The 27184-nt window shown below is 41.7% G+C and overlaps 1 protein-coding gene across 1 annotated transcript; it reads right to left on the bottom strand.

Annotated features, from left to right (window-relative positions):
* Nucleotides 1–10964: 10964 nt before the first annotated feature.
* Nucleotides 10965–26515, bottom strand: kiaa2013 (KIAA2013 ortholog). Its single transcript, XM_046366254.1, has 3 exons — nt 24874–26515; nt 19630–20492; nt 10965–13258 (listed from the first exon to the last, which is right to left on the bottom strand). The coding sequence occupies exons 1-3, from the start codon at nt 25841–25843 to the stop codon at nt 13226–13228; spliced, it is 1866 nt and encodes a 621-aa protein (XP_046222210.1). The 5' UTR covers nt 25844–26515; the 3' UTR covers nt 10965–13225.
* Nucleotides 26516–27184: the final 669 nt, after the last annotated feature.

Raw genomic sequence — 27184 nt, 5'->3', positions numbered from 1 at the left:
GTTTGAGCTTTATGTGTCTCACCCAACAGCATTAAGTTGGCACCTGAAACGTATCATTTGAATCTACAGTAGGCATAAGCTATTACTGTAAAGCAATACAGTATGTTCGAGTAATTTTTACTGGAGGCTTTCAAATGAGGTAACAGCATTTTCTTGCATTTTCCCCATAATGTAGTGCAATATACAGCATGAAGGCTGTAAAACACATTCATGGTATAATACTGTAATGACCTGACTAGATCATAAAGGAACAATTGTCCAGAGGATTGAGTTTACGCATTTAACCCAACTTCACACAGGCTACTGTTTGGCTGTAGCCCACGCCAAATAAAAGGATACCCTATAAAACAACTGTGACCTCTTGTGAAGTCCAGACGTAAGAGAGAAAACAATGGCTAAACCTGGTCTTGACTTCCAATACTCCATCCCCCACTCCACGCCACTCCGCCAACCACCAGGATGCCCAACATCAGAACATTCCAGGCATTCCTGTGATTGGCAGAGAGCAGGTTGGTTGGCATGTCGAACCCCGCGAACACTGGGTACTGGTAAGTAACAACACAACCAACTAATAGCCTAACACAAAACACATAGCTGTCTGTGTGGGTTGCTGGGTGCATCCTACAGTGTTTCACTGTTGAAATTACAGAAAGGTCTTCGTGTGGGAACTCTGAAAAAAAAGCTATAATCATGATGACGTCCGTGATCTTCAGGTCGTAGCTCTCGGAAGAGGCCCGGTTTCCTGATTTACAATTTCGAGGTGGATGAAAGTTCAAAATATATTTTCCCAGCCATAGCTCGTTTTTCCAGAGTTCCCAGTTGTCTTTAACTCACTTAAGTCAGATTTTGCAGTTCTGAGTTAACAGTTGTTTTTGAGCATGGCACAAATCATGCTTCATTGACATCATTGCCAATGTTGAATGTTTAGAATTTTAAACTAGGAAAAGAGACCCTTAATCTTAGGGGGGTCACAGCCACAGCCAATCCACTGAATAGCAGGCCAATGATTGGTTTGCTATGCTTCCAAACCACTCATTGTTGAATTTGCGATTTCCAACTTGCTGTGTAATGTTTATGTCCAATGGCCGATGGGCACCGATACGTTTAAAAAAAATCTATAATTTGTCTTCGTTATTTCTCTTCATATGACAAGCATTAACAAGGATTTGCCAGTAGATTGTTGACTTGATTCATGATGATGACTACTAGCTAAGATTTTGAAAGTATGATGTTGACACAATCAGTCCAATCAAAGCTACTGTACATAAAATGTGATTTGACGTCATTTTATCTGTGGCCAATGTCCTTGAGCCTTCTTGGATGGGCACTTCTAATGTAACTCTATGGCAGCACCAGAGGAAAGAATTTTCACGGTCTACCCTTAGACTTGGCGGTGACGTAAAGTCCCCATGAGTGACAGAAAACTGAGCCAATCACAGAGCAACGTTCCTTATTTTCTGTTGGCTTGCACCACCACCACCACTGATGTGACGCATATTAATACCAAAATAACATGCAAACAATTTTTTGGCCAAAAATGTGGGGCTCTGTCCCACCTGCCCTGAATGACAGGTCGCCACTGGTGTGCGCTTGCGCATTCCTGTAAGTAGAAAAACATGTTTGACTCACCCTACTTGTAGAGAAACGCCAATGCCGCCATCCTCTCTTTCATGTTGACGAAAGTCTTTCACTCTGTCATACAGTACACGCTTTTATTTTTTGTCGACCTGGACCATGTAGAGGACTGCTAATTCTTATGTAGGTGACATTACTGCTATTGCATTGTTATAACTGAGACAACACATAACAACGTATTTTCATAGTAAAACAGGTTGGGCCCCATACAGGATACTCCTAGCCACAGGTGCTGGCCGGGAGTTCGGCCATGACTCCTCTGAAGACAGGGACGACGCACACACATTACACACTGACTCCTCTGAAGACAGGGACGACGCACATACAATACACACTAACTGCCGAGGACACACAGATAAGACATACACCCACACATTGGGAGGAAGAGACACAGCCTTGACTTGCAGACAAACTAGCACACACACATAATCTCCCTCCCAGCCGAACATTGTGTGACTGAAGATAGCGCACACACCAGATCCCCTTTTCAGCTGAACATGGTGTGACGACCAAGAACAGGCATGGCAGGATTCTACGATGAAGGACAGACAACAGAGCCAATGCCGGACGACTACACCCCAGCCTGATCCAATCCGAAGATCCGATCTCCTAGAAATCAACCTACTTTCTGTTGTGTATATGAAGCTTGTACTCACTGTTAGCAGGTGCCTTTTTCTGCTAGTCTCTGATGAGCTAACAGAGGAGCCCGTATATACGTGTACCAGATATCTTTACTCTGAATAAACCTGTCGCTTGTCATACAATCTACCACCTTGTCTGAATCGATCCTTAACCGGCTCATCCTTCTACATATCCTTTTATCAACAGAACTTGGTAGCGGGAGGATGGTTTAATAACGGTCCGTCGATGTGAGTTGATTTGGGTGTGAGAAGGAGAGTGACGGAAGGACGGTTGTAGGAAGACGGGTGAAGGAATTCGGGGGAGGACAACAATTCCGCTCAACTCGGTAAACTGATCACAAGGCGCACCACAAACAAGGTAAGCAAAACCTGTTAAATCAAACTTTGCATATTGTCGTATAGTCTATCCAAATTTTGATCAGTGTTACCGAGTAAGTATGAATTCTTGTGTAAATTTATAATTTGCTGACAAGTTGAAAGTACAGTGAAGTGAACATATGTGGTACAAACCGGCGACGGCCGGGTGATTAAATCATTGATGAGATATCAGTAAGTGGATAGCTAATTACTATTCATTAAATCTGGCGCCGAGGGGATAAATTGTAATTTTGTCCCGTGACCCGGTCAGCGCAGTCTAATAGCTTTCAATGATGAGGTATCACTTTTGAGGCCTGGATTAGTTCCGATAGGGGTCAATAACAGATCAGTAAGTGAATAGCTAATTACTATTCATTAAACCTGGCGCCGAGGGGAAAAATTGTAATTTTGTTCCGAGACTCGGTCGAAGACCAGTCTGATGGTGTTGATTGATAGGGGTCGGACATGGATTTGGATTAGTTCCGATAGGGGTCAATAACAGATCAGTAAGTGAATAGCTAATTACTATTCATTAAACCTGGCGCCGAGGGGAAAAAATTGTAATTTTGTTCCGAGACTCGGTCGAAGACCAGTCTGATGGTGTTGATTGATAGGGGTCGGACATGGATTTGGATTAAGGATGATAAGGATCAGCACGGTAGAGATTAGGGATGAAAATCAGTAAGGGGATAGTTAATTACTATTCATTAAACCTGGCGCCGAGAGGGGAAAAAATTGGCAACTTTGTCCCGCGACTCGGTCGAAGACCAGTCTGATAAGAAGTCCAATAATAAAGAGAAGCTGATAGGGGTCAGAGAGAACGTGTATTTGTAACTGTTCATATTAAAATGTAATGTGGTTGTAATCGTTTCCATTAAGATTGTTGATGGTTCGAGCAGAGAGAGAGAGACGGAGAGAGAGAGAACTCAAGAAGGGTTATTGGATAAATCCGAAACTTATATGTTGTATGTAAACTTCCATGTTGTATGTATCTATAACTTCTGTGTAAAATGTATAATCAGGAACAAAATGACTGATGTATAATTGAAATAAGATATGAATATAATATTTAATATTGTGACTATATAGTCGAATAGATCCCTTGGTTGCGCGCTACACGAAAGCTATACCAACCCAATCGTTTTTTCTCGAACTGAATATTCAAGGAAAAGCTCTGAGATAAGGCAGAGTGTGAGCAATAGTGTCTCCTCGAATACATCGTTGTTATTAACTAACGACGGGCTAAGTATATTCTAATTATATTCAAGTAGTCTGGTAAAATTCAGATTAAGTTACGATTATGGTAAAAAGATATCGCTGGACATTGGTGTGCCAGCCGATTGGCCAGTACTGTCGTCGGACGGTGTGTCTCACAAATCCTGACCGGTCAACTAAAAAAGGGTAAGCAGACACCTGTTGTGGAAAACTAAAGTTCTGCACATTGGAGTTATACAAATTTAGTTTTGTGAGACACCTGTTTGATGTAAGTTACTAAATTTAAACTATTATGATGTGTGAGATTGGAAAATAGTTGAGAAAGTAATATCTCCATTGGCAACTGCAATTTTATTATTGATCAACCATACTTAATGGTGCATTGTGTATGGGATGTACTAGTATGCCTGGTTGGTAGGTGGTAACAGAGATCACTTACCACGTGTATGAGTGATGCATTAGGCAGGGCCAAGTGTGAATGACGGATATTTAAATTGAATACTCGGACTTGAGGCCGATTTAGCCGTAGGGAAAGGGTATCACTTGGGTTTCAGTAAAGGCATGGGTTGTTGGCAGTATTGTAGTGTACATGGAATATCGTTGGAAATAGAAAAGAGGTTGAGAACGCTGAAGTCCATTCTAGAATTCAATAAAGGCAGAGAGGATAAGGAGTGGAGGAGACTGGGTGAGAAGCTGTACAGAGTATGGACAGAAGGTGGGGCTATTTCATCTCCTACTGGTCTGCTTGCTGGGGAGAATGAAGATTTGTGGTGTAAATTGAAGTTTACTGGCGTAAATGAAGATTTGTGAGATTCAAATCGTGTGCATGAAATACGTTTGATATTCAGTCGGGGACTAATATCGGTATGAATGAGGTCGGGGATTTTTATGATAAGAATGTTGAAAAAGTTGCAGGCTTGCTGATGAGAGTTATATCATAGAATATTGGGGGGTGTGCATGACTGTTGGAAAAGGTGTTAAACTCTATTAACGTAAAATTCTGTGTGTAGAGTTATATTATGAGGTTTGAACTATACTAATATTGTGGAATTACATAATCAACATTAAACATTAATTGAGCCACTGAGTAATAGATAAGATATACACTAGGTACGGGGCGACGGGTGTGGTCGATGTAAGACGGGAGTGGTGTTTTAACCAAGTGATGAGAAATAAGGTAGATTTATTTTGTTCTTTTAATTAGTTTACACAAGTTCTTCACGGTTATTGATTTTGGTTTGATTGTTCAGATAAAACCACTGAAATTAAACAGGAGGTTAAGGTAGACTAACATTAGAATCTGTATTCATTATGGGGAACAATGAAAGGCCCGCAGAGGGGATTGCAGGCTGAGGTTTTTATGTTAAAGGGACAGTGCACATTTAACACAGTTGTGTGTGTGTCTAATGGCTGGGGATTTAAGAAGTATTTTTGGGGAGACAATTTGGAGAAACACGAATAAAACATGAAACACCGAGACAAATTATTTGAGTTTGAGGGGATTATCATAATTATTAGGTTTTGTTTTTGTAGTAAACGTTTGGGTTAAGGGGATTTTCACGCACTGCAAAGACCTTGAAAGTTGGAGAGAAGTGAGGAGAGTTTTGGAAGGGGGGCCAGAACAGGCAAAGATAGCAGTTGCTGAGTGGAGACAGGGGGGAGAGTTGGACATGTAGAAAATGTAGGGGGCGCTCCTACAGGATAATGTCAGAACATAAGGATACTATACTAATCTTACCTAAGTCATTATTTAGAGTAGGTAAGGTTGATACCTGGGCAAAGCCAGATATCAAAAGGGGGATGGGGACTATTGGATAAGAAACTAATAATAAAAAAAAAATGTAAGCTAACAATTGGGCATAGAAGTTAAAGATATAATCAGATAAAACATATGAGAAATTGTTTGTTAACCAAGCCTGTATGTCCAGGATTTTATGCATTACAGGTGAACTACAGGTGAAGTCACTCAATCCAGTCCCAGAGGCTTGGGGACCATAGAAGACCCCTGGTGACAGCTAGCTGAAAGAGCTACCCAGATTCATATCGCACGGCGGAAGGGTAAGACACTTTTTCACTGTCGGACAATAAACAGAGTTCGGGAGAAGAACTGGAATTAACAGAATTCCGGGGGCTAACTCTCGAATGAAGTAAACCCTACCTGTCCTATCACCCCTGTTTTTGTCCATAGAAGTGAGGATGTGTCTGGCTCTGGCTAAGTGATGTGTATTTTGTTCCAAAATGAACATAAGAGATCCCTAGATCTGGGTAGACAGGAAGTTAGAGTAGAGATTACATGATAACCGACTTCGGGGGGGGATCCCACAAGGGTGGATAGGTTTTCCATGATATGGGGGAAACCTGGGAGCAATGTTGAACTTTGTAAAGGTGATGAAATCCTACTAACCATCAAAAATATTGAGCTCTCTGATGCAGGCACTCACACCCTGGGACTACAAAGGACGAGGACAGACATGATGGGTGTGTTTTCTATTAAGGTACTGCCAGGACCAGAGGTAACCGGACACACTCCTCTACCACCACTGTGTTAAAAATACCATTCAGGTAATTAATGTTAGAGACTATTCGGCTATTGATCAATTAGGAACTGGGACTGGTTTTGATTATGGGAGATTGCCTGAAGCTGATTGCAGTAGTAACATAACCATTAATTCCACTTGGCCAGTTACAGGCCTAAACCAAACTAGTGGTCTGGCTGATGTGAGGTGGATGTGTGGAGCCAAAAAGAGTGCTGAGACCCATTCTTAGAGGAGAATGGCAAGATACGTGTGGTCTGACCAGTGATAATTCCACTGACCATTGTTGATGTTGCTGCTGAACAGCTGCTGAGTTCTGTAACCAGGGGACCTGAAAACATTCCATCCCATGGGAGACATAGACGTAGTGCTCCATGGACAGAGGATGTAGTTGACATACACTAACCTGTTGGGAGTGCCAGTGGGGGTTCCTCATGAGTTTCAGGCCTTGGGTAGGAATGATGGACTCTGGCACTTACTACCTATTATGGGTCCAGCCATAGTGGATGCTAGACAGACTGCATGGATTAATTATATCTACTATAATCAACAGCGTTTGGTGAATTACTCCCGTGATGCACTCACTGGTATGTCTGAACAGCTTGAGGCCACATTTGGGGTTTCCAGACAGAATAGACTTGCCTTGGATATGCTTCTTGCCAGTCAGGGGGACGTCTGCAAGATGTTCGGTAAACAATGTTGCACGTATATTCCTAATAATACCAGTCCAGATGGTGGTATATCTAAGGCGGGCTTGATGCACTATCTGCTAAGATGAGGTCCACAGAGGGGGTGGAGGAGTCTGTTCTCTTGGCCTGGTTTGGTAAGTACACTGGTATGATGGTTACTGGATTTCTGACCCTAATTCTTGTATTATTTGTTATTGATGTGCTGCTTGCATCATACCGTGTTCTAAGAAATATGTTACAGATATGGTGAACGCTTCAGGCATGTTGCCTTTGCTTGATGCTCCAGTTGGAGATGCCGATACGGAAGCATGCTTTCAGGAGAGGATGGGACTGACTGAGGATGACACATGGTATGCTGTGGGTGAGGTAGTAGAATAATTTTACACCACCACAGTTCCTTGTTATACATTTTTATGATAGGTTTTCTTTCCAGTATGTTTGTTCTCCCTGTTGTAAAGGTTTAGAGTCCCTGGGTGGCAAGGAGCCCACCTGGTACAGGATAGGAGTAGCTGAGAGGACCAGATGGTTTCTAATAATTCTTTACTCTGTTTTCCATGACCAAAGTTTTATCCTACATCTTACATGTCAATAACAATAAAGTTTTATCCTGTTTTTGATAAGTGACACCCTTGTGGGTGACAAAAGGGGGAAACAAAAGCATACAACAAAGGCATATATCACTTGTTATTAATAATAAACTTTTTATTATTTTCATGAAATGCTATGACTGCTGAAATAAAGGATAATGAGTGACACCCTAGCGGGTGTCAAAAGGGGGACTTAAATTTCACACTATTTTCTTTTGTTCAGTTTTTGAATGAGCTGTTCTCTTTTGACATGAAGGTAGTTTAAACTTTGTAACTGTTATATGATTCATTGCTGAATTTGTGTTCACACCCTTGGGGTTATTTTACATTATAGCCATTACCATATATAAGATTGAATATTATCTGCTGTTGCCTTGTGTGGAGGTATGTATGTGTTATGCTACCTAGCTGATTTGAAACATTGTTAAAAGTATCAGGGCCATGGAACTTTCTCATGCTGGAAAAATACAGAAGGGAGGGCACATTCAGAGCGTGGTGTTGCGAGAACAAGCGGTCTTTTTGTTAGATAACAGGAGCCAGGTGCGAGATAACGGTATGGAGCATGAGACCCATCTTTCAGTTTTTGCAGCCATTTTAGTGTTGTGCGGCTGCTGCTGCATTCCATGTATTTCGCTCACTCACTACTAGAGTTATATCTAAGGCCCGAGTAGGAAGAGGGGGATCCAGTTGCTTTTATTGATTAAGCTTCTCCATTGTATGTCGTGTCCCATCTGGGATGGGAAGAGGGGGAAATTATTTTTCTTTGTGGGCCATTTCCGTATAGACTTACCTAGTTTAGGCTATTTTTCCTTTTTGGATTATGTTTTAGTTTTTGCTTGGAGTAATGTATCTGGACTATATCACATCTCTTAGGAGATGTGAAGAGAGGGAGCAGGAAAAAGTTGGCTTATGTAGAATATCATTTTTCCTTTCATTTTGAGCTGTTGTTCTCCGCTCTGTTACATGAGGGTTGTAAGTTCCTAGGTGGCTGGTAGCCAACTTAGTACATAGTGGGATTGAGTTGGGAACATGGTGGGAATACATATACATCCATTTATTTTTAATGTTGTGCCTTCTTTCATAGCCCCTTTGGGACAAGTTTTCTTTTGTATCAGAATCTAGTTAGGTTGTGTCACGTCTCTGGGGAGACGTGAAGAGAGGGATTTGTAGAGGACTGCTAATTCTTATGTAGGTGACATTACTGCTATTGCATTGTTATAACTGAGACAACACATAATGTATTTTCATAGTAAAACAGGTTGGGCCCCATACAGGATACTCCTAGCCACAGGTGCTGGCCGGGAGTTCGGCCATGACTCCTCTGAAGACAGGGACGACGCACACACATTACACACTGACTCCTCTGAAGACAGGGACGACGCACATACAATACACACTAACTGCCGAGGACACACAGATAAGACATACACCCACACATTGGGAGGAAGAGACACAGCCTTGACTTGCAGACAAACTAGCACACACACATAATCTCCCTCCCAGCCGAACATTGTGTGACTGAAGATAGCGCACACACCAGATCCCCTTTTCAACTGAACATGGTGTGACGACCAAGAACAGGCATGGCAGGATTCTACGATGAAGGACAGACAACAGAGCCAATGCCGGACGACTACACCCCAGCCTGATCCAATCCGAAGATCCGATCTCCTAGAAATCAACCTACTTTCTGTTGTGTATATGAAGCTTGTACTCACTGTTAGCAGGTGCCTTTTTCTGCTAGTCTCTGATGAGCTAACAGAGGAGCCCGTATATACGTGTACCAGATATCTTTACTCTGAATAAACCTGTCGCTTGTCATACAATCTACCACCTTGTCTGAGTCGATCCTTAACCGGCTCATCCTTCTACATATCCTTTTATCAACAACCACCTGGCTAAAATGCTTGCTCGCTAGCCTAACTTTCATTCATGAGCAACGTTAGCTAGTTAACATTAGCCTTCTACATCTAGCAACGTATTGAATTTCCATCCTCTCAGCCCAGGGGCACAACAATGTACGAATTAATCATTGGATCAGAATCGCCGTTGTTATGCTCATTGGCCAGTATGGAGAATTAAGTCACAATCCCTATCTCCATCCATGGATAATTTAGGAACGGGACAATCTTAGCCACCAGAAGAAAAAAAACAATATACAATGAGATGCAACAATTATTTATGCTCTCAATGGGTTCAAAATCCAAGCTGGCTTCCCTTGACACGTTTTTTTTGGTGTGGCCAGTTTAAGCTCAAAGCAGATCTTTTTATACTTTGTAATTATTTTATCAAGTGAGGCAAAATGCTCGCTGGCCTTCCTTGCCTTCAACGCTACCATACTCGCTACCATACTCAGCTAGATGGCCTACATGTAGAGACAAAGGGGGCTCTGTTTCGATGCTCAGGAATCTTTCTCCTGAGAGATGCATTCAGCTTCTTGCGAATTGAAGGGAAATTATGAAAACAGAAAGACGAAAGCAAAGTTATTTGTCTTCCCTTGGCATCCATGAATACAAGCCACTGCTTCAAATCAAGCTAACTAGACATGTTTTTATATGTAATATTTCGGGGGAGATCTATGCACAAAGTTATTTGTCAATTACGCTATTCTTATATTTTTAACGTTGCAATTACATTACTATTTAATAGAGGGGAATCCCAGCTTTCCAACGGTGCATGTTTATTTAGGCTCTACAGTGCCGGTGGAAAGGCAACAATTAAATGAATACTTAGTTCGCTATAATTAACTTACGAGATAACTGCTACAATTACGTTTTGAATTGGTGATCTAGTTAGGTCTCAGTCATTATTTTCTACCTGCTGCTGAAACGTCGCGCTCCCTCTCCTCCGGCAACGGACCACTCACACTGGCACACAGCACGACAGACATACACTGAAGGGCCATTCCGATAATGGCTGATATGTAGTTTATATTTATCATATTTAAAAGTGTGCTTTCATGAACTACATTAAAAACTATTATTTAACTCATTTCCATGACCTTGCAAACCCTCATTTGACAACTTGGAACAGCGCGTCATGTCATTCAGTCTGGCACATTTTCAATATGCGTAATCTCGAACAACATACTGTCTTTCACAGATTCACATACTAGTGGCAAATACACCGGAACAAAGCGGAATGAGGAAATGAATGACCACTCTCCATTGCTATTCATTCAGCTCTGATCAGAGGAGCAGGTACGCAATTCCCCCCAAACTAAAAGAGAAGGTACAGCGTTTCGGTCAGCTCCGGCCCAAGTCAATCACTGTTGAATAAAAATAGAACTTCATAGATTTGACAAAATAGTTTAACAATTTCTCTGACAGCATACTTTAATTGAACAAATTTACAAATTTATAATTCAAAGTCTATATGTATACATTTGTAATTTATCCAAATCAATTTACAATAACATACACATTTTTATTTTCTCTCAAATGACATTATATTCAAGTACAATCCAACCAAACTGTAGGTGTAATCAGAATAAATTAATTTAAAAAAGGCACACTCAGTAGTTCGTTACAATCAAAATAACAGATTCAAAAAAGCCCTTAAATTCTATATGAACAAAGATGAAAAATACATAAGAACGAGAAAACAATTCACACTTCACAACAAATCGGATTGGTAGACTCAGTTTATCTAGTAATTTTGGAGTATTTAAAAACAACATTAAGCGCATAAATTCACTCAATCATGGTAGAACAATTTGCATAATAGAGTCTAGAGCTTGATATCCTTTGTCTACTCTTATGGACTGCCCTCTTCAATTCATACCACAGGTTTTCAAATGGGGTCCAGAAACTGCAATGGCCATTGCATTAAAACATTTGTGCTCAATTAAACATTTCTTTGTGTAATTTGATGTGTGCTTGGGGTTATTGTTTTGCTGGAAGATCCACTTGCGGCCAAGTTTTAGCCCCCTGGCAGAGGAAACCAGGTTTTTGGCTAAAATGTCCTGATACTGGGTAAAGTTCATGATGCCGTAGGCCCTAACCAGTTGAAGCAAAATAGGCCCATAAAAAAGATCCACCACCATATTTTACAGTAGGTATGAGGTTTTTCACAGCCTTCTTTTGACACTAAACCCACCACTTGTGTGCGTGACCAAATAGCTCTATTTTCATGTCATCCAATAAATGTAAATGCCTGGAGTTTGTTAAACGGCATTGGCACAGACTTGGATTGGAACCAGTGCTATGTTCAGATGACATGCAAATAGAGCTCTTTGGCCACACACACCAATGGTGGGTTTGGTATTGAAAAGAGGATGTGATAAGCAGACAATAACCCAGTACCTAAAAAGGCTCAGTGATGTTATCCTCTCGAGGGGTGACGGAGTATTGAAAACGGGTGCCAAAAATTGACCCATCTTTTATATATTTTGTATTACTTATTAAAAAAAAAAAAATTCAGAGAAATTGTATTAGTATAAAATATAATTTCAACAACAAAAAATGCAAACACATTATACCATCTTTATGAAGGGTGCCAATCATTTCAGTTATGAGATGTCATGAAAAACAGGGAAGGGAAAACTCACATATTCCAGAATTCTATATGGTAGAAACAGCACAAAGCAGTGACTAGAACCATATAAAATATATCCCTATCCTAGGATTCTACTTCTATGACTACTACATCTCCTGTAAAGGGACAGGAAAAGATCAGGAAGTGAATATATTTTGGTCACCTTAGCAATGTTTGGTGTTAAGAAGCAGAGGTCTTGAAGAAGTGCATTGAGTGGCAGACTCAGAGCAATTCACCAATAAGACTCACTTTTTCCACTACGAAATTAAGACCCAATGCACACTGCCGGACGGACCTGCTAATTTAGCATCAGGTTGATATCAATGGGTCTTTAGACTGAATTGACACTTGCTCGGCACAAGCTGATCCTCAGATTTTTTAAATACTTAATTTTGACTATATTAAGCTTGTCAGAAAATAGACTACAGGTGTATAGGAAATTGACCTGTTTAAATAATTAGAAAATCCATCCCCCCATTCCCTGTAACAACAACATTGGTGAAAACTAGATAGTGGAACCCTTTACCAATGCAATCATTTTAGACCATGTTAGACTTCCAAGTAAAGAAAGCAAGGATGGATATTAACATTTACCAACAGGACCAATAATGTGAAAGAAAATAAGACGATTCCTTTCAATCACACTCATACTTCAACCTTTGAGACCTGAGCCTCCATTTGGAGTTTTGCCAGTGAGTGACAACCAATCGGTTGGCATCTTTCACCCATAGTTAGTGTATGATGATGGTGGTATTCAAACCGACAGGTCGCTCTGCCAAAATGAATGGAAGCATTGTAAAGAATGACAGACTTTCACTTGCCTTGCCAATGAAAGACCTCATCAGGCAATGTGAGCTTTTTTCTCTGAATTCAGCTCCAACATGTCGAAAGTCAAATCAACACGTTGACCATCTCAACACAAATATCATTATCAAATAATGACCCCAATCAGATGACATGAACAGTAACACACTTTATGGCAATGTAATTTGCTGGCTGCTACTCTGCATCTGTGATGTCATGGCTGCTTCCTAAGCTTCCATTTCCTCACTTGGCTTCGTCACCTGGTGAGTTTAAAGGGGAGGGTTATAAACAGGAAGAGCAAACAGGAAATGCAAGACAAATCCATTTGAATTAAATCACTTTTTGATAGCACCCCTTTTGATTTGAACAAAACCTTCCATACATATTGGCCAATTGTAGAAGTGATCAGAGAGTGACCTTTCGGACATGAATGCCAAAACATTCAAGAGATAAAGGGGCTCAAAGTTGACTCATTTCACATACCATAAGACATCCATGTCATTATCACTGGAAAAGATAAATGGTTGAGATTTATGTAATTTAAAAACATACAAATAGGTGGTCAAACGGTTTCATAATTTATTTAAGAAAAAATAATAACCTTAAAAGTCAATTATCCAATAACGTGCAAACTCAGATTTTTGTCCTATTTTCATAGGTTGTAGCTAGAGCCCATTTGACATCTGAGGTCTGTGTTGTTTCCGCCATCGGTTGAGACACAACATGCTCTTGAATACATGGTGGGTGTCATGCTTGGGCTGATAAATGTACTAAAATGGGAATATAATTAAAATATCAACTTTTAAAATGGCACCTCAAAGATGGTTGGAGGTCTATACATCAGAGAATGTTGACTTGAATAGGAATATGAGTTTTAAACTATACAGTCAATCCTCCATAGAAAACCAATTGAAATCATAGAAATATAGATAATAGAATAGACATGACCATTTAAGTTGACGTTCCATGGTGGGTAGACTAGCAGACATCTTTGTGGTAGTAATTAGAAATTCAAATGTACATTTACATTTCAATGGTGTACCAGCTAAATCGCAGTGGTCTGAAGGGATAGGTCCATTCTATAAATTTGATTTCTATGATTGAAATGACACCCACCCTGTATTCAAGAGCATGTTGTGTCTCAACAGATGGCAGGCACAACACAAAAACCCCAGATGATGTAAAGTCGGGTCTAAGCTACAATCTATCCGAATGAGAAATGTGTGTTTATGCTTTTTCAGATAATTTACATTAAATGTAAATCAAATATATTTTTTAATTAAAAACATGATTTTCAAGAAATGATAAGTTTGAAAACCCTGTTTGTAAGGTTTTAAATGATATCAAACTGAACTGTTTATATTATCCAGTGATGAAGACATGGATCTGTCATGATATGGTAGGGTATACAAAATGGGTCAACTTTGAGCACCTCTATCTCCTGAATGTTTTTGCATTCAGGTCCAAAAAGTCACTCTCTGACCATTTTTCCATGGGCCAGAATGAATCAGTTGGACAGGCATTTGATTTCCATAGGCTCGCCCACTTTTTCCTAGGACCTCCTGTGTGTGCATGCACTTGCACACATGTTCTAAATAGGTGTAATAGTAAAGACCATACGCAGCTCAGGAGTTTCAAGTTTGAGGAAGCTTACAATTTATCCTACAATTTCTACCGATCTACATGCCAGTAATTAATATGTGCACATTTTCGTGGAACAGTTTAATTTCCTTATACCTTTGTCTACAGTAGGTGTGCACACGTGTGATGCACACTCAGACATTACACAGGAACAATGATAACAACCCTCTCTCTCCCCTCCCCCTCAATCATAAAATGATAAAAATCTAAAAAGTTCAAACTCAACTATGGCTAGAGCACTAGCCTCTACCATATGGACACATCGTTACACTGTGATCCATTGGGGGCTAAATGGGCACTTACCTACTGATGCATGCATTCTGGAGACGCACCATATCTTCGCCACACCCCTCTCCCCTTCTTCATGATGCAACATTTTAAATTACATTATATATGTGTGAAGACACATTATCTTCACACATATTTTAGACGCTTTTCACAGACCGCCACAACTCAATCAACTAGACCTATTGCCATGCACCCTACCCAAATGCATGGCTAAGTCAAGCTCCTTGGTGAAGTATTTAAAAAAAATATATATTTTAAGACAGGAATAATTACATAATTTTGGCAAAACATCACTTTACTTTAGGGCAATCCAGCATCCTAACAGTGCCCTATGCACCCGCCAACGTTCCTTTCAAATTCACAAGAGGCTGAAATCAGAGATCTGTATATAATGATGAGATGCTCATATCTCCGCCCTAACAATGGGAGTCTTTGTCCCAAAGTTGGGAAAGCAGGCGACAAGCTTAGGTCTGCATATTATTCCCATAGAAACGCATTGGACAGATTTTGTCAAGTGTGAGCCCTCTCGCTTTGCCTCTCTCTGCTGAAACTACATCACTGGAGAAAGCATCCAAGCGAGTGAAACAGCGCACCCTGTCCCAGTATGTGTAGCCCGTGTATCTGATGCTTTCTGCACCAAAAGAGTATGACATGCCATACTCTTTTGGTCCAGAAAGCATCAGATTCAAGGGATACACATACTGGGACAGGGGGCGCTGTTTCACTCGCCCGGATGCTTTAACTGAGATTGATGCGTCTTTCTGTCTGAGCGCGTCTCGGTCAGATAAATGATCAATATTTCAATATTGAATTTGGACGGTTGAGGAGGTATAATGCCCATAACGCCAGCACTGCCATGGTCAAACATATATGCAAAGGTTTGTTTAAATCAAAAAGGATGCTGTCAAAAAGTGATTGAATTCATATTCAGAAGAGGACTGGCCACCCCACATAGCCTGGTTCCTCTCTAGGTTTCTTCCTAGGTTTTGGCCTTTCTAGGGAGTTTTTCCTAGCCACCGTGCTTCTACACCTGCATTGCTTGCTGTTTGGGGTTTTAGGCTGAGTTTCTGTACAGCACTTTGCGATATCAGCTGATGTACGAAGGGCTATATAAATACATTTGATTTGATTTACCCCAATCCCAAATCGACCCAAGCTTGAGCTTCTAACCCCAGGGCAAATGTGATCTAAGAAGATTGGAAAGGTGTAAGAAATATGGCAGAAATTCCACCTGGCCTATCAGAAGACAATGTGGAGCTACTGGAACGGTCATCGAAATCTCTACAAGTGCCTAGGAGCTAGAAGTCGGTTGGGGATAGGATGAGTGCCTATACACACATAGGTATGAGTAAACAGCAAGCTTATTGTTAGATTGGTTATCAAAGAGAAACCAATTTAATTCCTTAATTTAAATCAGTGAATCAAAAGAAAACACCATCCAAAAAATAAAAAAATACACACAAACCAAAACGATGCCACACGGCAAAAAGGGATTAGTTGGCGGCGCTCAGTCATAGTTAATCAAAGCACAACCACTTACAGTAGAAATGTCCATCCTTCGTAGTGCCCATTATTTCAAACACACATCTCATTTTGCAACAAATACTGTAGATAGATGAGTATCAAGAAGCTTTTGGAAAATTCCCAGATTAGAACCACCTCGTTTAACCCAGTTAGCGGTTTCCAGTTTTGGACTCTCTTTGGCTAAATGCCTGATGGGCATATTGTCTTTCTCATTTTGAGACAAAGTCTAGAATTTCAGACCCCACTATATTTTACAATGACTAGCGTTTTAGGCCTGTAGTCTAAAATGAGACATGTACATTTGATTAGAACACTTGTGTGTCATTGAACGCACCAGTATTAGGGAGTCCTCATTTAAGATGGCGGACCACAAGAAGCTCAACCTTGGGTCGATCTGGGTTCAGTCATTTCTTGCTTATTATGCCGCGTGTCAAATCGAGGTGGAAAGATTCAAAACCCACATTCGCACACTTGTTAATTGAGAGAAGACTTGAAGGCACCAGTAAAGGGATTGAACAAAGGGGGACAAAACACATCATTAGCTATACCAGAGGCTTAAGGTTTGGGGGTTTGCATCCACACAGACTGGAAAAGCTACAGCCTACATTTGGAAATATGTATAAGGTCAAAGATAATGGATAAAATGACGAGATGCTTGTGTCTCCACTAACAATGGGATTCATTGTCCACAGAGGGGAACGGCAGGCTGTCAAGCTCCCGCCTATTCCCGTCTTTGGATTGGTGGATACATCTTATTATTATTTTTTGATGAGGTGTGTTGACGTCAACCGCTTTTATTCAATGGAGAGTGAGATTCTACGCGAGCCTTGAATTTCAACCGGGACAACTCCGATATAAAGTGTATTTTCTCAAAGTCACGTGTATCACATTGATATCAGTACACTTGTAACAACCTAAGCATTATGAAACCTTATTAGATCAAATAAGATTCACATATGAATGTTAACTAGACTAAATTCGACACTGATTAGTCCTCATACAAAAACTCGACTTGATTAATAAATAATGATCTGCTTGACGTGGACAGATTTTGGGTGGAGTAAACCCACTCACTTCGCCTCATCCTCTCTGATAAAGTACAACAAAAGGAGGTTGCTTGCACTGTTTCTAAAATCGATGGACTTGCGTCAGGAAACAAGTAAGACTATATTATCGATGCATTAGTGCATGTTAGGGTTGTCACGATACCAGATCCATGGCAAAAAAAGAAAACATGAAAAAGATGAAACTATGGTCCTTGAAAAACCTACTTATTTTGTGTTTTTTCAATATTAGGACAGTTATTCTGGAGAAATGAAGTCCGCTTCATGTTTTTTTTCCTTAACACGATACTAGTATTATGACAACGCTAGTGCATATAGTTAAATGTTCAGTAATAGAACTGGGATTTTGTGGTCCACCATCTTAAATGAGGACTCCTTATACTGCTGCGTTCAATGACATAGACGTTTTCTAATCAAATGTACATATCTCATATAAAGGCTTAAAGGGCTAGTCATTGCAAAATATAGTGGGGCCCGAAATTGTTGACATCCTTGATAAAGATGAGCAATAATGACTGTATAAAATAAATCATAAAAATACTGAGTTATATTGGGGGGGGCAATTATATTATACGAATGCAACTTCTCTTACTCTGAGCAAATGTTTAACAAGTACAATTGTTTTTCATCTCAAAGAGGTAGGGGTCAAAATGACACCCCTAATTATTCATAGATTTTTTAAAACTTTTAAATATTTTTTACCTTTATTTAACTAGGCAAGTCAGTTAAGAACAAATTCTTATTTTGAATGACGGCCTAGGAACAGTGGGTTAACTGCCTGTTCAGGGACAGAACGATAGATTTGTACCTTGTCAGCTCGGGGATTTGAACATGAAACCTTTCGTTTACTAGTCCAATGCTCTAACCACTAGGCTACCCTGCCGCCCCAAATAATAAATAAGTAGTCAAAAGTTTAGTATTTGGTCCCATATTCCTAGCACGCAATGATTACATCAAGCTTGTGACTCTACAAATTTGTTGGATGCATTTGCAGTTCGTTTTGGTTGCGTTTCAGATTGTTTTCAACAGAAATTAATAATAAATTATGTATTGTGTCATTTTGGAGTCACTTTTATTGTAAAAAATAATATGTTTCTAAACACTTCTACATTAATGTGGATGCTACCATGATTACGGATACTCCTGAATGAATCGTGAATAATGTTGAGTGAGAAAGTTAGAGGGTTAAAGATCATGCCCCAAACATGCTAACCTCCAGTTATTGGTATTGGTGAGAGGTTAGCATGTCTTGGGGGTATGATCTTTGACCCTCTGTAACTTCAATCAGGATTATCCGTAATCATCCACATTAATGTAGAAGTGTTCAGAAACATTATATTCTTATTTATAATAGTGACTCCAAAATGACACAATACATTATTTACCATTCATATTCTATTGGGCACAAAATAATCTGCAACACAACCAAAAAAACAAACTTCAAATGCATCCAACAAGTAGTCATTGTGTGCTCGGAATATGGGACCAAATTCGAAACTTTTGACTACTTTATTTATAAGAATCTTTAGGGAGGTCAATAATTTTGGACTCATTTTGAGAAAAAAAAGCATGACTTGTGAAACAAAATCTCAGAGCAACTGTATTAATATAAAAATAATACAACCTCCCAATTTTGTTGAGCATACAATATAGCTCCGTATTGGGAGTTATTTATTTTATACAGTGATTATTGCTTTAACGGGGGTTATCTTTAACAAGGGTGTCAATAATTTTGGACCCCACTAAATATTGTGCATTTACTTTCCAATTAGATAATTTGTCGTCAAATGACTTCTCAAAAAGATTGCTTTCATCCATAGAAAAGGACAACACACCAAATAATTTCTGGTTTGTACAGAGGGGAGCAGGAAAATGGGCGAGGGGGTTCACAGCAATTATGCAAATCCACTCCAAAGACAAAATCCCACACACACATCCAAACAGATAGACACCCGAAAAAGCATTGAAGAAAAAGGGAATTCTCGCCACCACACAGAAAAAAACAAATCGAGAAGAGGACAACTGACAGTTTAGTTGTTAATCAGTTCAAATCAGTTTGCTGTGGACAGCTTTTTGTTCATCAGTTCAAAGTAGTTGTGTTTGTGTTTTTATACCTTGCTCCTGAAGAGGGGCTTGGCGCCGGGGCCCCAGTACTCATTGTAGATGAGCTTGAAGAGAAAGAGGTGGAAGAGGGTGATGAGAGAAGCCACGCTGAACCAGAAGAGGAAGGGCAGGCCCGGGTACTGCTTGGCCATGTGCTCCTCGTGTGCCAGGATGGCCTTGAGGTGCAGCGTGTGCCGCAGGTCCTGCAGGTGGCGAAGGTCCGTGGAGATGTAGAGCAGCGGAGTGATGGGCTGCGTCACCATCACAGGGAACACGTGGCCCTTGGCCTCCACCAGCGACGACGTCAGCTCCACCGGCTCGTTGAGGCAGCCCGCCTCGCAGGCGTACAGTGCCACGGGCTTCTCCTGGGGCTTGACTGACACGTGCAGAAAGGGTTTGCCCTCAGAGTCCAGCAGCACAGCTAGGTTGATCAGGTCCTGGTTGTAGTGGATTCCCCGCAGCGCGTAGCTGTTGTGCAGCACGTCCGGGTCTGCCTGGAACTGAAGGTGGTTTTCGTTGAATGAGAGGCCTCCGAAGCTGAGCACGGCACCCTGCATAACGCCGTGGGCGCCCGCCGCCACCAGCACCTTGCAGCCCCTCTTCTGCAGGGTGAGGGTCCACAGGTTGACCAGCTGCAGGACTTGGGCAACGCTGCTGACCCGCTCCGGCCACAGGTTCTCAGCGTGCATTGTGGCATGCCCGCTGAAGCAGTGGTCGGCGTAGTTGAGGCTGGACTCCAGGCGGGCGCGCTCCTCAGTGCCAAGACGGCGGTCCAGCAGGGGAGCAGGCGAGGCCGAGAGGACGTAGTAGAGCGTGGTGTTGACTGTGGCGCTGGACGGCGTGTGTGCGTCGGTGATCTTACGCATCTCCACCCCTGCAGGACAGATACACACACAGCAGATGTGGGAACAGAATATGTCAACATAGTAGAGCTGGGATGAACAAATGAAAAGTGCCGATGCTCCAGAACATCTCACGGGACTGTGAAGGGGATACACACACAGAAACAAACACACACACACACACACAATTGTTGTAGTTGTATTATTTTTGTTGTATTATTTGTATTTTGTATATTGTTGTATTTCAAATGTGTGGCTGTCCTTGTCTATCAGTGTTTAATTACTTGTCATGTTTGGTGTTTTCTTTTTTTGTGGACCCTAGGAAGAATTGCTGGTGCCTCTGCAAAAGCTAACAGAGATGGCCTTTTTATTACCAAAGCAGTTTGCTTACTATCCCTGTCTGCTGTCACCACATGCTTCAAGATGGCCACCATTGTTCCAGTACCCAAGAAGGCAAAGTTAACTGAACTTAATGACTATCGCCCTGTAGCACTCACCTCTGTCATCATGAAGTGCTTTGAGAGTCAAGGACCATATCACCTCCACCTTACCTGCCACCCTAGACCCACCTCAATTTGCATACCGCCCCAATAGATCCATAGACAATGCAATCGCCATCACTCTGCACATTGCCCTATCCCATTTGGAGAAGAGGAATATCTATGTAAGAATGCTATTTATTGACTACAGCTCAGCATTCAACACCACAGTACCCTCCAAGCTCATCATTAAGCTCAAGGACCTGGGTCTGAACCCCGCCCTGTGCAACTGGGTCCTAGACTTCCTGATGGGCCGCCCCCAGGTGGTGAAGGTAGGAAACATCACCTACACTCTGCTGATCCTCAACACTGGGGCCCCACAAGGGTGCGAGCTCAGTCCTCTCCTGTACTCCCTGTTCACCCATGATGGCGTGGCCAAGCACGCCTCCATCTCAATCAAGTTTGCAGACACAACAGTAGTAGGCTTGATTGCCAACGATGACTAGACAGCCTACAGGGAGGAGGTGCGGGCTCTGGGAGTGTGGTGCCTGGAAAACAACATCTCACTTAATGTCTACAAAACAAAGAAGATGAATGTTGAACTTCAGGAAACTGTAGATGAGGGGGGTGGTGGAAGGCTTCAAGTTCCTTGGCGTACACGTCACTGACTAACTGAAATTGCCCACCCACACAGACAATGTGGTGAAGAAGGCGCAACAGAGCCTCTTCAACCTCAGGAGGCTAAAGAAATTTGGCTTGTCACCTAAAACCCTCACAAACTTTTACAGATTCACAATTGAAAGCATCCTGTCGGGCTGTATCACCACCTGCAACGTCAACTGCTCCGCCTGCAACCGCAAGGCTCTCCAGAGGGTGGTGCCGTCCTCTCAACACATTACCGGGGGCAAACTACCCGCCCACCTACAGCACCCGATGTCACAGGAAGGCCAAAAAGATCATCAAGGCCATCAACCACCAGAGCCACTGCCTGTTCACCCCGCTATCATCCAGAAGGCGAGGTCAGTACAGGTGCATCAAAGCTGGGACCGAGAGACAGATACGGTTTTTCAATCTCAAGGCCATCAGACTGTTAAACAGCCATCACGAGCACTTTGGAGGCTGCTGCCTATAGGCATAGACTAGAAATCAATGACCACTTTCAGGAATGGAACACTAGTCACTAACAATGTTTACATATCTGGCATTACTCATCTCATATGTATGTACTGTTTAGAACACCAATAAAATGTTATTTGATGCGCCCGATGAGCAGAGCCAAGTAGCCTAGGCCTAGCGCTGGAAAGTTTTTGTAGGACATCAGCCTAGACTTCCTGATATATTCTGGATGTGGATTCGATACGAATCATCTAGATAATGGGCCCCGTTCAGACACAGGAACAATATGTTTTAGGTTAAAAGATTCCGTTTGATTAGCGAACGAATCGGTGCAATTCGGTTCGATGCACTACCATTTGTTGCATAAACACATTAATGTTCCATTATAAATTCAAATCTGCTGATGGAGCTCATGGCCTCTCTGTGCTGACGTGTGTACGTGTTTGTGCGTGGGTATAAATAATGTATGTACTATGTAGGCCCCTTAAGGGAGACAAGGCATCTACCACCTCACTAACACTATCAGATTGTAGCCTATGGTTTTGTAGAATAATAGTGAAGACATCAAAACTATGAAATAATGCATATGGAATCTTGTAGTAACCAAAAAAAGTGTTAAACAAATCAAAATACACTTTATATTTGAGATTTTTCAAATATCCACCCCTTGCACACTCTGGGAATTCTCTCAACCAGCTTCATGATGTAGTCACATGGAATGCATTTCATTTAATAGCCGTGCCATGTTAAAAGTTAATTTGTGGAATTTCTTTCCTTCATAATGCATTTGAGCCAATCAGTTGTGTTGTGGCAAGGTAGTGGGGTAGTGATAAGGTACAGAAGATGGCCCTATTTGGTAAAAGACCACGTCCATAGTATGGCAAGAACAGCTCAAATAAGCAAAGAGAAACGACAGTCCATTACTTTAAGACATAAAGGTCAGTCAATACGGTTTTTGCAGTCACAAAAACCATCAAGGACTATGATGAAACTGGCTCTCATGAGGACCGCCACAGGAATGGAAGACCCAGAGTTACCTCTGCTGCAGAGGATAAGTTCATTAGAGTTACCAGCCTCAGAAATTGCAGCCAAATAAATTCTTCACAGAGTTCAAGTAACAGACACATCTCAACATAAACTGTTCAGAGGAGACTGTGTGAATCAGGCCTTCATGGTCAAATTGCTGCAAAGAAACTGCTACTAAAGGACACCAATAAGAAGAAGAGACTTGCTTGGGCCAAGAAACACAAGCAATGGACATTTAGAAAATGTGAGATTTTCTGTCTTTTTCAAACACGCATTGCAGAGCTGGCTACAATTTCAATTTCATCCCCTGAAAAGATGGAACAAATATTACCACAAATATTATGGCTGAACTCAAATGTGCTGGTTGATAAAATACCTGTATTTATGGGAAAGATGTTTGAAAAGGGTATTTTGTTCTTAAATTATATTGTAAATTGTATTGGTAAAGTTAGGTCCTTCATGGAGTTATCAGAATTGTACGGGAAGGTCTGCTCAATCCAAGAGTACAACCAATTGATTACAACATTGCCCCAAAAATGGAGGAGGCGGGTGGCAGCGGGAGGAGGTGGGGAACTGGTCTGCCCAATATAAAGAATCAAAACTGGCGGAGGAATAAAAATAACATAAATAGGAAAGTTTAATTTGAGGACCAGGATGTTGACAACTGTGCCATACAGATAGTTGGGAAGAGATTTGGTATGATTTGATATATGAAACTACGTAAGATTTAAAGACTTTGTGCTGTGTGAGAGAGAGAATGGTGGTCAAAAGATAAAGGGAAAAAAAGGCTAAATAAAACAAGGTACATTTGAATGACACTAAGTGGCAGTGTTTTTACAACTAACTAGGTGTTTGATTATACACACACTCTCATTCAAATAAACACATACAAGAACACACACATACATGCAATAGTGCCAGACATGCACACAAACATATACAGTTGGCATTGCTGTTATGATTTCAGTTGTCCTTGATGTCTTTTGTTTAAAATGTATTATTTTGTTGATTTCTTTTTTGCATTGTTGTTTGCTGTTTTCTTCTGTCTTTTCCTTTTTTCTCTTTAGTTCATTATCTTGGTTGTTGGTGCATTGGGGGGGGTTCTTGGGGTTCTTTCACAACGTTGACATAAGCTAACCGCTCGCCCACGTGGTCTGTGGTTGTGAGGCCGGTTGGACAAATTCTCTAAAATGACGCTGGAGGCAACAGCTCGGGTGGACATTCCTGCAGTCAGCATGCCAATAGTACGCTCCCTCAAAACTTGAGACATCAGTGGCATTATGTTGTGTGACAAAACTGCACATTTTAGAGTCACCTTTAATTGTCACCAGCACAAGGTGCATCTTTGTAATGATCATGCTGTTTAATCAGCTTCTTGATGTGCCACATTTGTCAGGTGGATGGAAAATGAGAAATGCTCACTAATTATTTTATTTGAGAGAAATAAGCTTTTTATGCATATGGAACATTTATGAGATCTTTTATTTCATACCATAAAACATGGGATCAACACTTGTATCGCATCGTAATTTATTATTTTTTTTTCTTTGATTTACCACAATATGGAATTTTGTCTATATCACCCAGCTCTATAGTAATTTGATCTAGAACTACATCATTCATTAGCCCAGTCATTCATCATAATCAGGTAGCATGCAAATACCATCCAATAATTATTTCATCCTGCACAGTCTATGAGAAAGCATGTGAGAGTTATCTAAATACCACAACGTCATTCTGCCCTGCAACGCAAAAGGCATGGCATCTCAGCCTCGACTTTGTATTCACTCACCAGAGATGAAGAGGTCCATCCAGGCCTGTTGGTGGTCCTGGACCAGATCTTCTACGTTGGCCCTCAGCAGCTCTCCCAGTTCTTTCTTGGCTCCGTCTCGGAGCCTGGTGAAGGTCTCCTCCAGCTTGGCCGACTCGATGGGCTCCGACATCCACACCACCGACAACACATTCTCTGCAAACTCTGACTTGGCTGCCACCTGGATGCGGCTGCCAAGCTTATTGGTGGCCACCACCACCAGCACTATCTGGTTCTTTTCAGGCAGAACCACGCGGCCCGATGACAGCACGACCTCCTTGTCCTCCACCTTCTCCACACTGGCTGAGAACTTGCTCCCGAACAAGGGAATTTCGGTGGACACCTCCATGGTGGCGGCCCGCTCAGAGGGGTTGTTGATGTGGATCCTCTGAAGGAAGACATTGGGCCGGCTGCGGTGGGCGATGAACTCTTCTCGGATGGTGAGGCAGTCACGGGCTGATCCGAGGCTGCCGGCTCCCCCTGGGAGGACGCATCGGACGGACAGGACAGCCCCTTTGCGGAACCAGAGCATGGTGGCCCTCGCCTTGGCCCGCATCCCCGGGACGTGGATGCCCACGATGGGTGAGTACTCAGTCTGGTAAACTGGGGCCGAGCCGGGCTGGGAGGACGAGGCCACCCACAGTCTGTTGGAGTCAATGTCCACCAGGAAATGGCCGTTACCTGAGACGAAAGGCGTGACCGCTTTCTCCTGGGGAGTAGCGTAGATTCCCTCACCCCGGTCCACCAGTGACTTCCACCTGTGGATCTCAGTCTGGAGGCATTGTCCTGCTGGCCCGCCCGACTGGCCTAAGCCACTGAACAACCTCAAAGCACTGTCTGAGCTAAGGTACCAGTAGAAGATTAGGAAAAACAGCAGTCCAATGAGCATTCTTCTAACCCAGCTGCTTGACAGCAGACCTGGTAGGCCCTTTAGTCTTTGCTGGAGCCACATTGTATTTATGCTTTAGAGACACTATAACTCAAGTTTGCAATTTGAGTAGTTAGCTATAGTACCTAATTACCAGTATAACAAAAAAACAGGACCGCCAAAGGTGGTTCTCCATTCTCTCTAACCAATATCAACGTTAGATCAGGAGATGACCGCTTAAGTTTTGAGTTATTAGTGTAGGAAGTCTTTCCTGTTGACAACAATAGTAGCTAGCAATGCACACGGTAGGTAATCTAACTTTACCTAGCTAGATAACGTTAACTAGCGATGCTAATAACCTGGTACTCAAATATTGAATAGCTACTGTATATTGCTATCCAAATAACAGCACATTAGCTAAAATGTCCATGTCAAATATTGATTGCTGTCAAACCTAAGCATGCTAACAAGCTAACCAAAACAAGCTAAGTGAGCTAACGTACCTAGCGAGCTAGCTAAGTTATGGCGGTTGCAAACTAGCATTTCGCTGCTATTTAGGCGACACTTTGCATTTGTTTCTCACATCGTGGCAATAAATCCATTGAGTGCAATTGTTGCTCATTTTTCGCTTATGTCTAGCAGTTGGGATTCCATTCCTTTTTGAGTTGGATTACTTTTCAAGCAACTCACCAATCTATCGTTGACACTTCTGCATGGGTTTACTGAAATTACCGCAAATCACGTTGGACGATAGCACCGGAAGTGTCGGAATTAGTTGGGAATTTTTACGACACTGTGTTTTTTATTAGCTAGAAAGTTGTAAATTGTCACGTTAGTGTCTGAATTGAGGGGAAAAGTGAGAGAGAAGAGGTCTAAGAGATTGAGGGACGAAGAGGGTGAGTTTAGAAGAGGGTGAGTTTAGAAGAGGGTGAGTTTAGAAGAGGGTGAGTTTAGAAGAGGGTGAGTTTAGAAGAGGGTAAGTTTAGAAGAGGGTGAGCTTGAGTCGGATAGAAATTGTGGGAAAAATGGAGATGGTTTGTCAAAGAAGAATGGTAGACAGGAGGAGAAATGGAAGTGAATGAGGGTGAAGTATCGGAGGTGGTAGATGTGGTAAAGTTATCGGAGACCGTGGTATGCACTGAGGATCAGGATGAAGAAGAGTATGTGACAGTAGGAGTGAAGTGGAAAAGGTGGACTCTTGCCTTTTGGCTGATCCATTTGTGGTTTCACTGTGGGGGTGTTGGGACAGGTGAATCGGTGAGGGTAACTAGAAGTTGGTCTAGTGATAATTGTTTGTGTTTCTGTTGGGCAGAGGAAGAATGCGCTTGAAGTAAAACGAATGGGGGCAAGGAAAGTGAATTGTTTCGTTCTCATGAAAAGGGCACCAATGAAAGGAGTGGTAACTGGGGTAGCAGTAGATATAAA

The sequence above is a fragment of the Oncorhynchus gorbuscha genome, linkage group LG10 (genome assembly GCF_021184085.1).
Source record: "Oncorhynchus gorbuscha isolate QuinsamMale2020 ecotype Even-year linkage group LG10, OgorEven_v1.0, whole genome shotgun sequence".
NCBI lineage: Eukaryota > Metazoa > Chordata > Actinopteri > Salmoniformes > Salmonidae > Oncorhynchus > Oncorhynchus gorbuscha.
The sequence above is the reverse complement of the archived record's forward strand: the minus strand, read 5'-3'. Positions and strand labels throughout refer to the sequence as shown.

What these genes read in the sequence shown, in the direction of transcription:
- kiaa2013 (XM_046366254.1), bottom strand. Translation starts at nt 25,843, where the DNA reads ATGTGGCTCCAGCAAAGACTAAAGGGCCTACCAGGTCTGCTGTCAAGC. An exon ending in GATGGACCTCTTCATCTCTG is followed by an intron (nt 20,493 to 24,873) that starts GTGAGTGAATAC and finishes TCTGTCCTGCAG; the next exon opens with GGGTGGAGATGCGTAAGATC. An exon ending in AGCCCCTCTTCAGGAGCAAG is followed by an intron (nt 13,259 to 19,629) that starts GTATAAAAACAC and finishes TAAACTCACCAG; the next exon opens with GTGACGAAGCCAAGTGAGGA.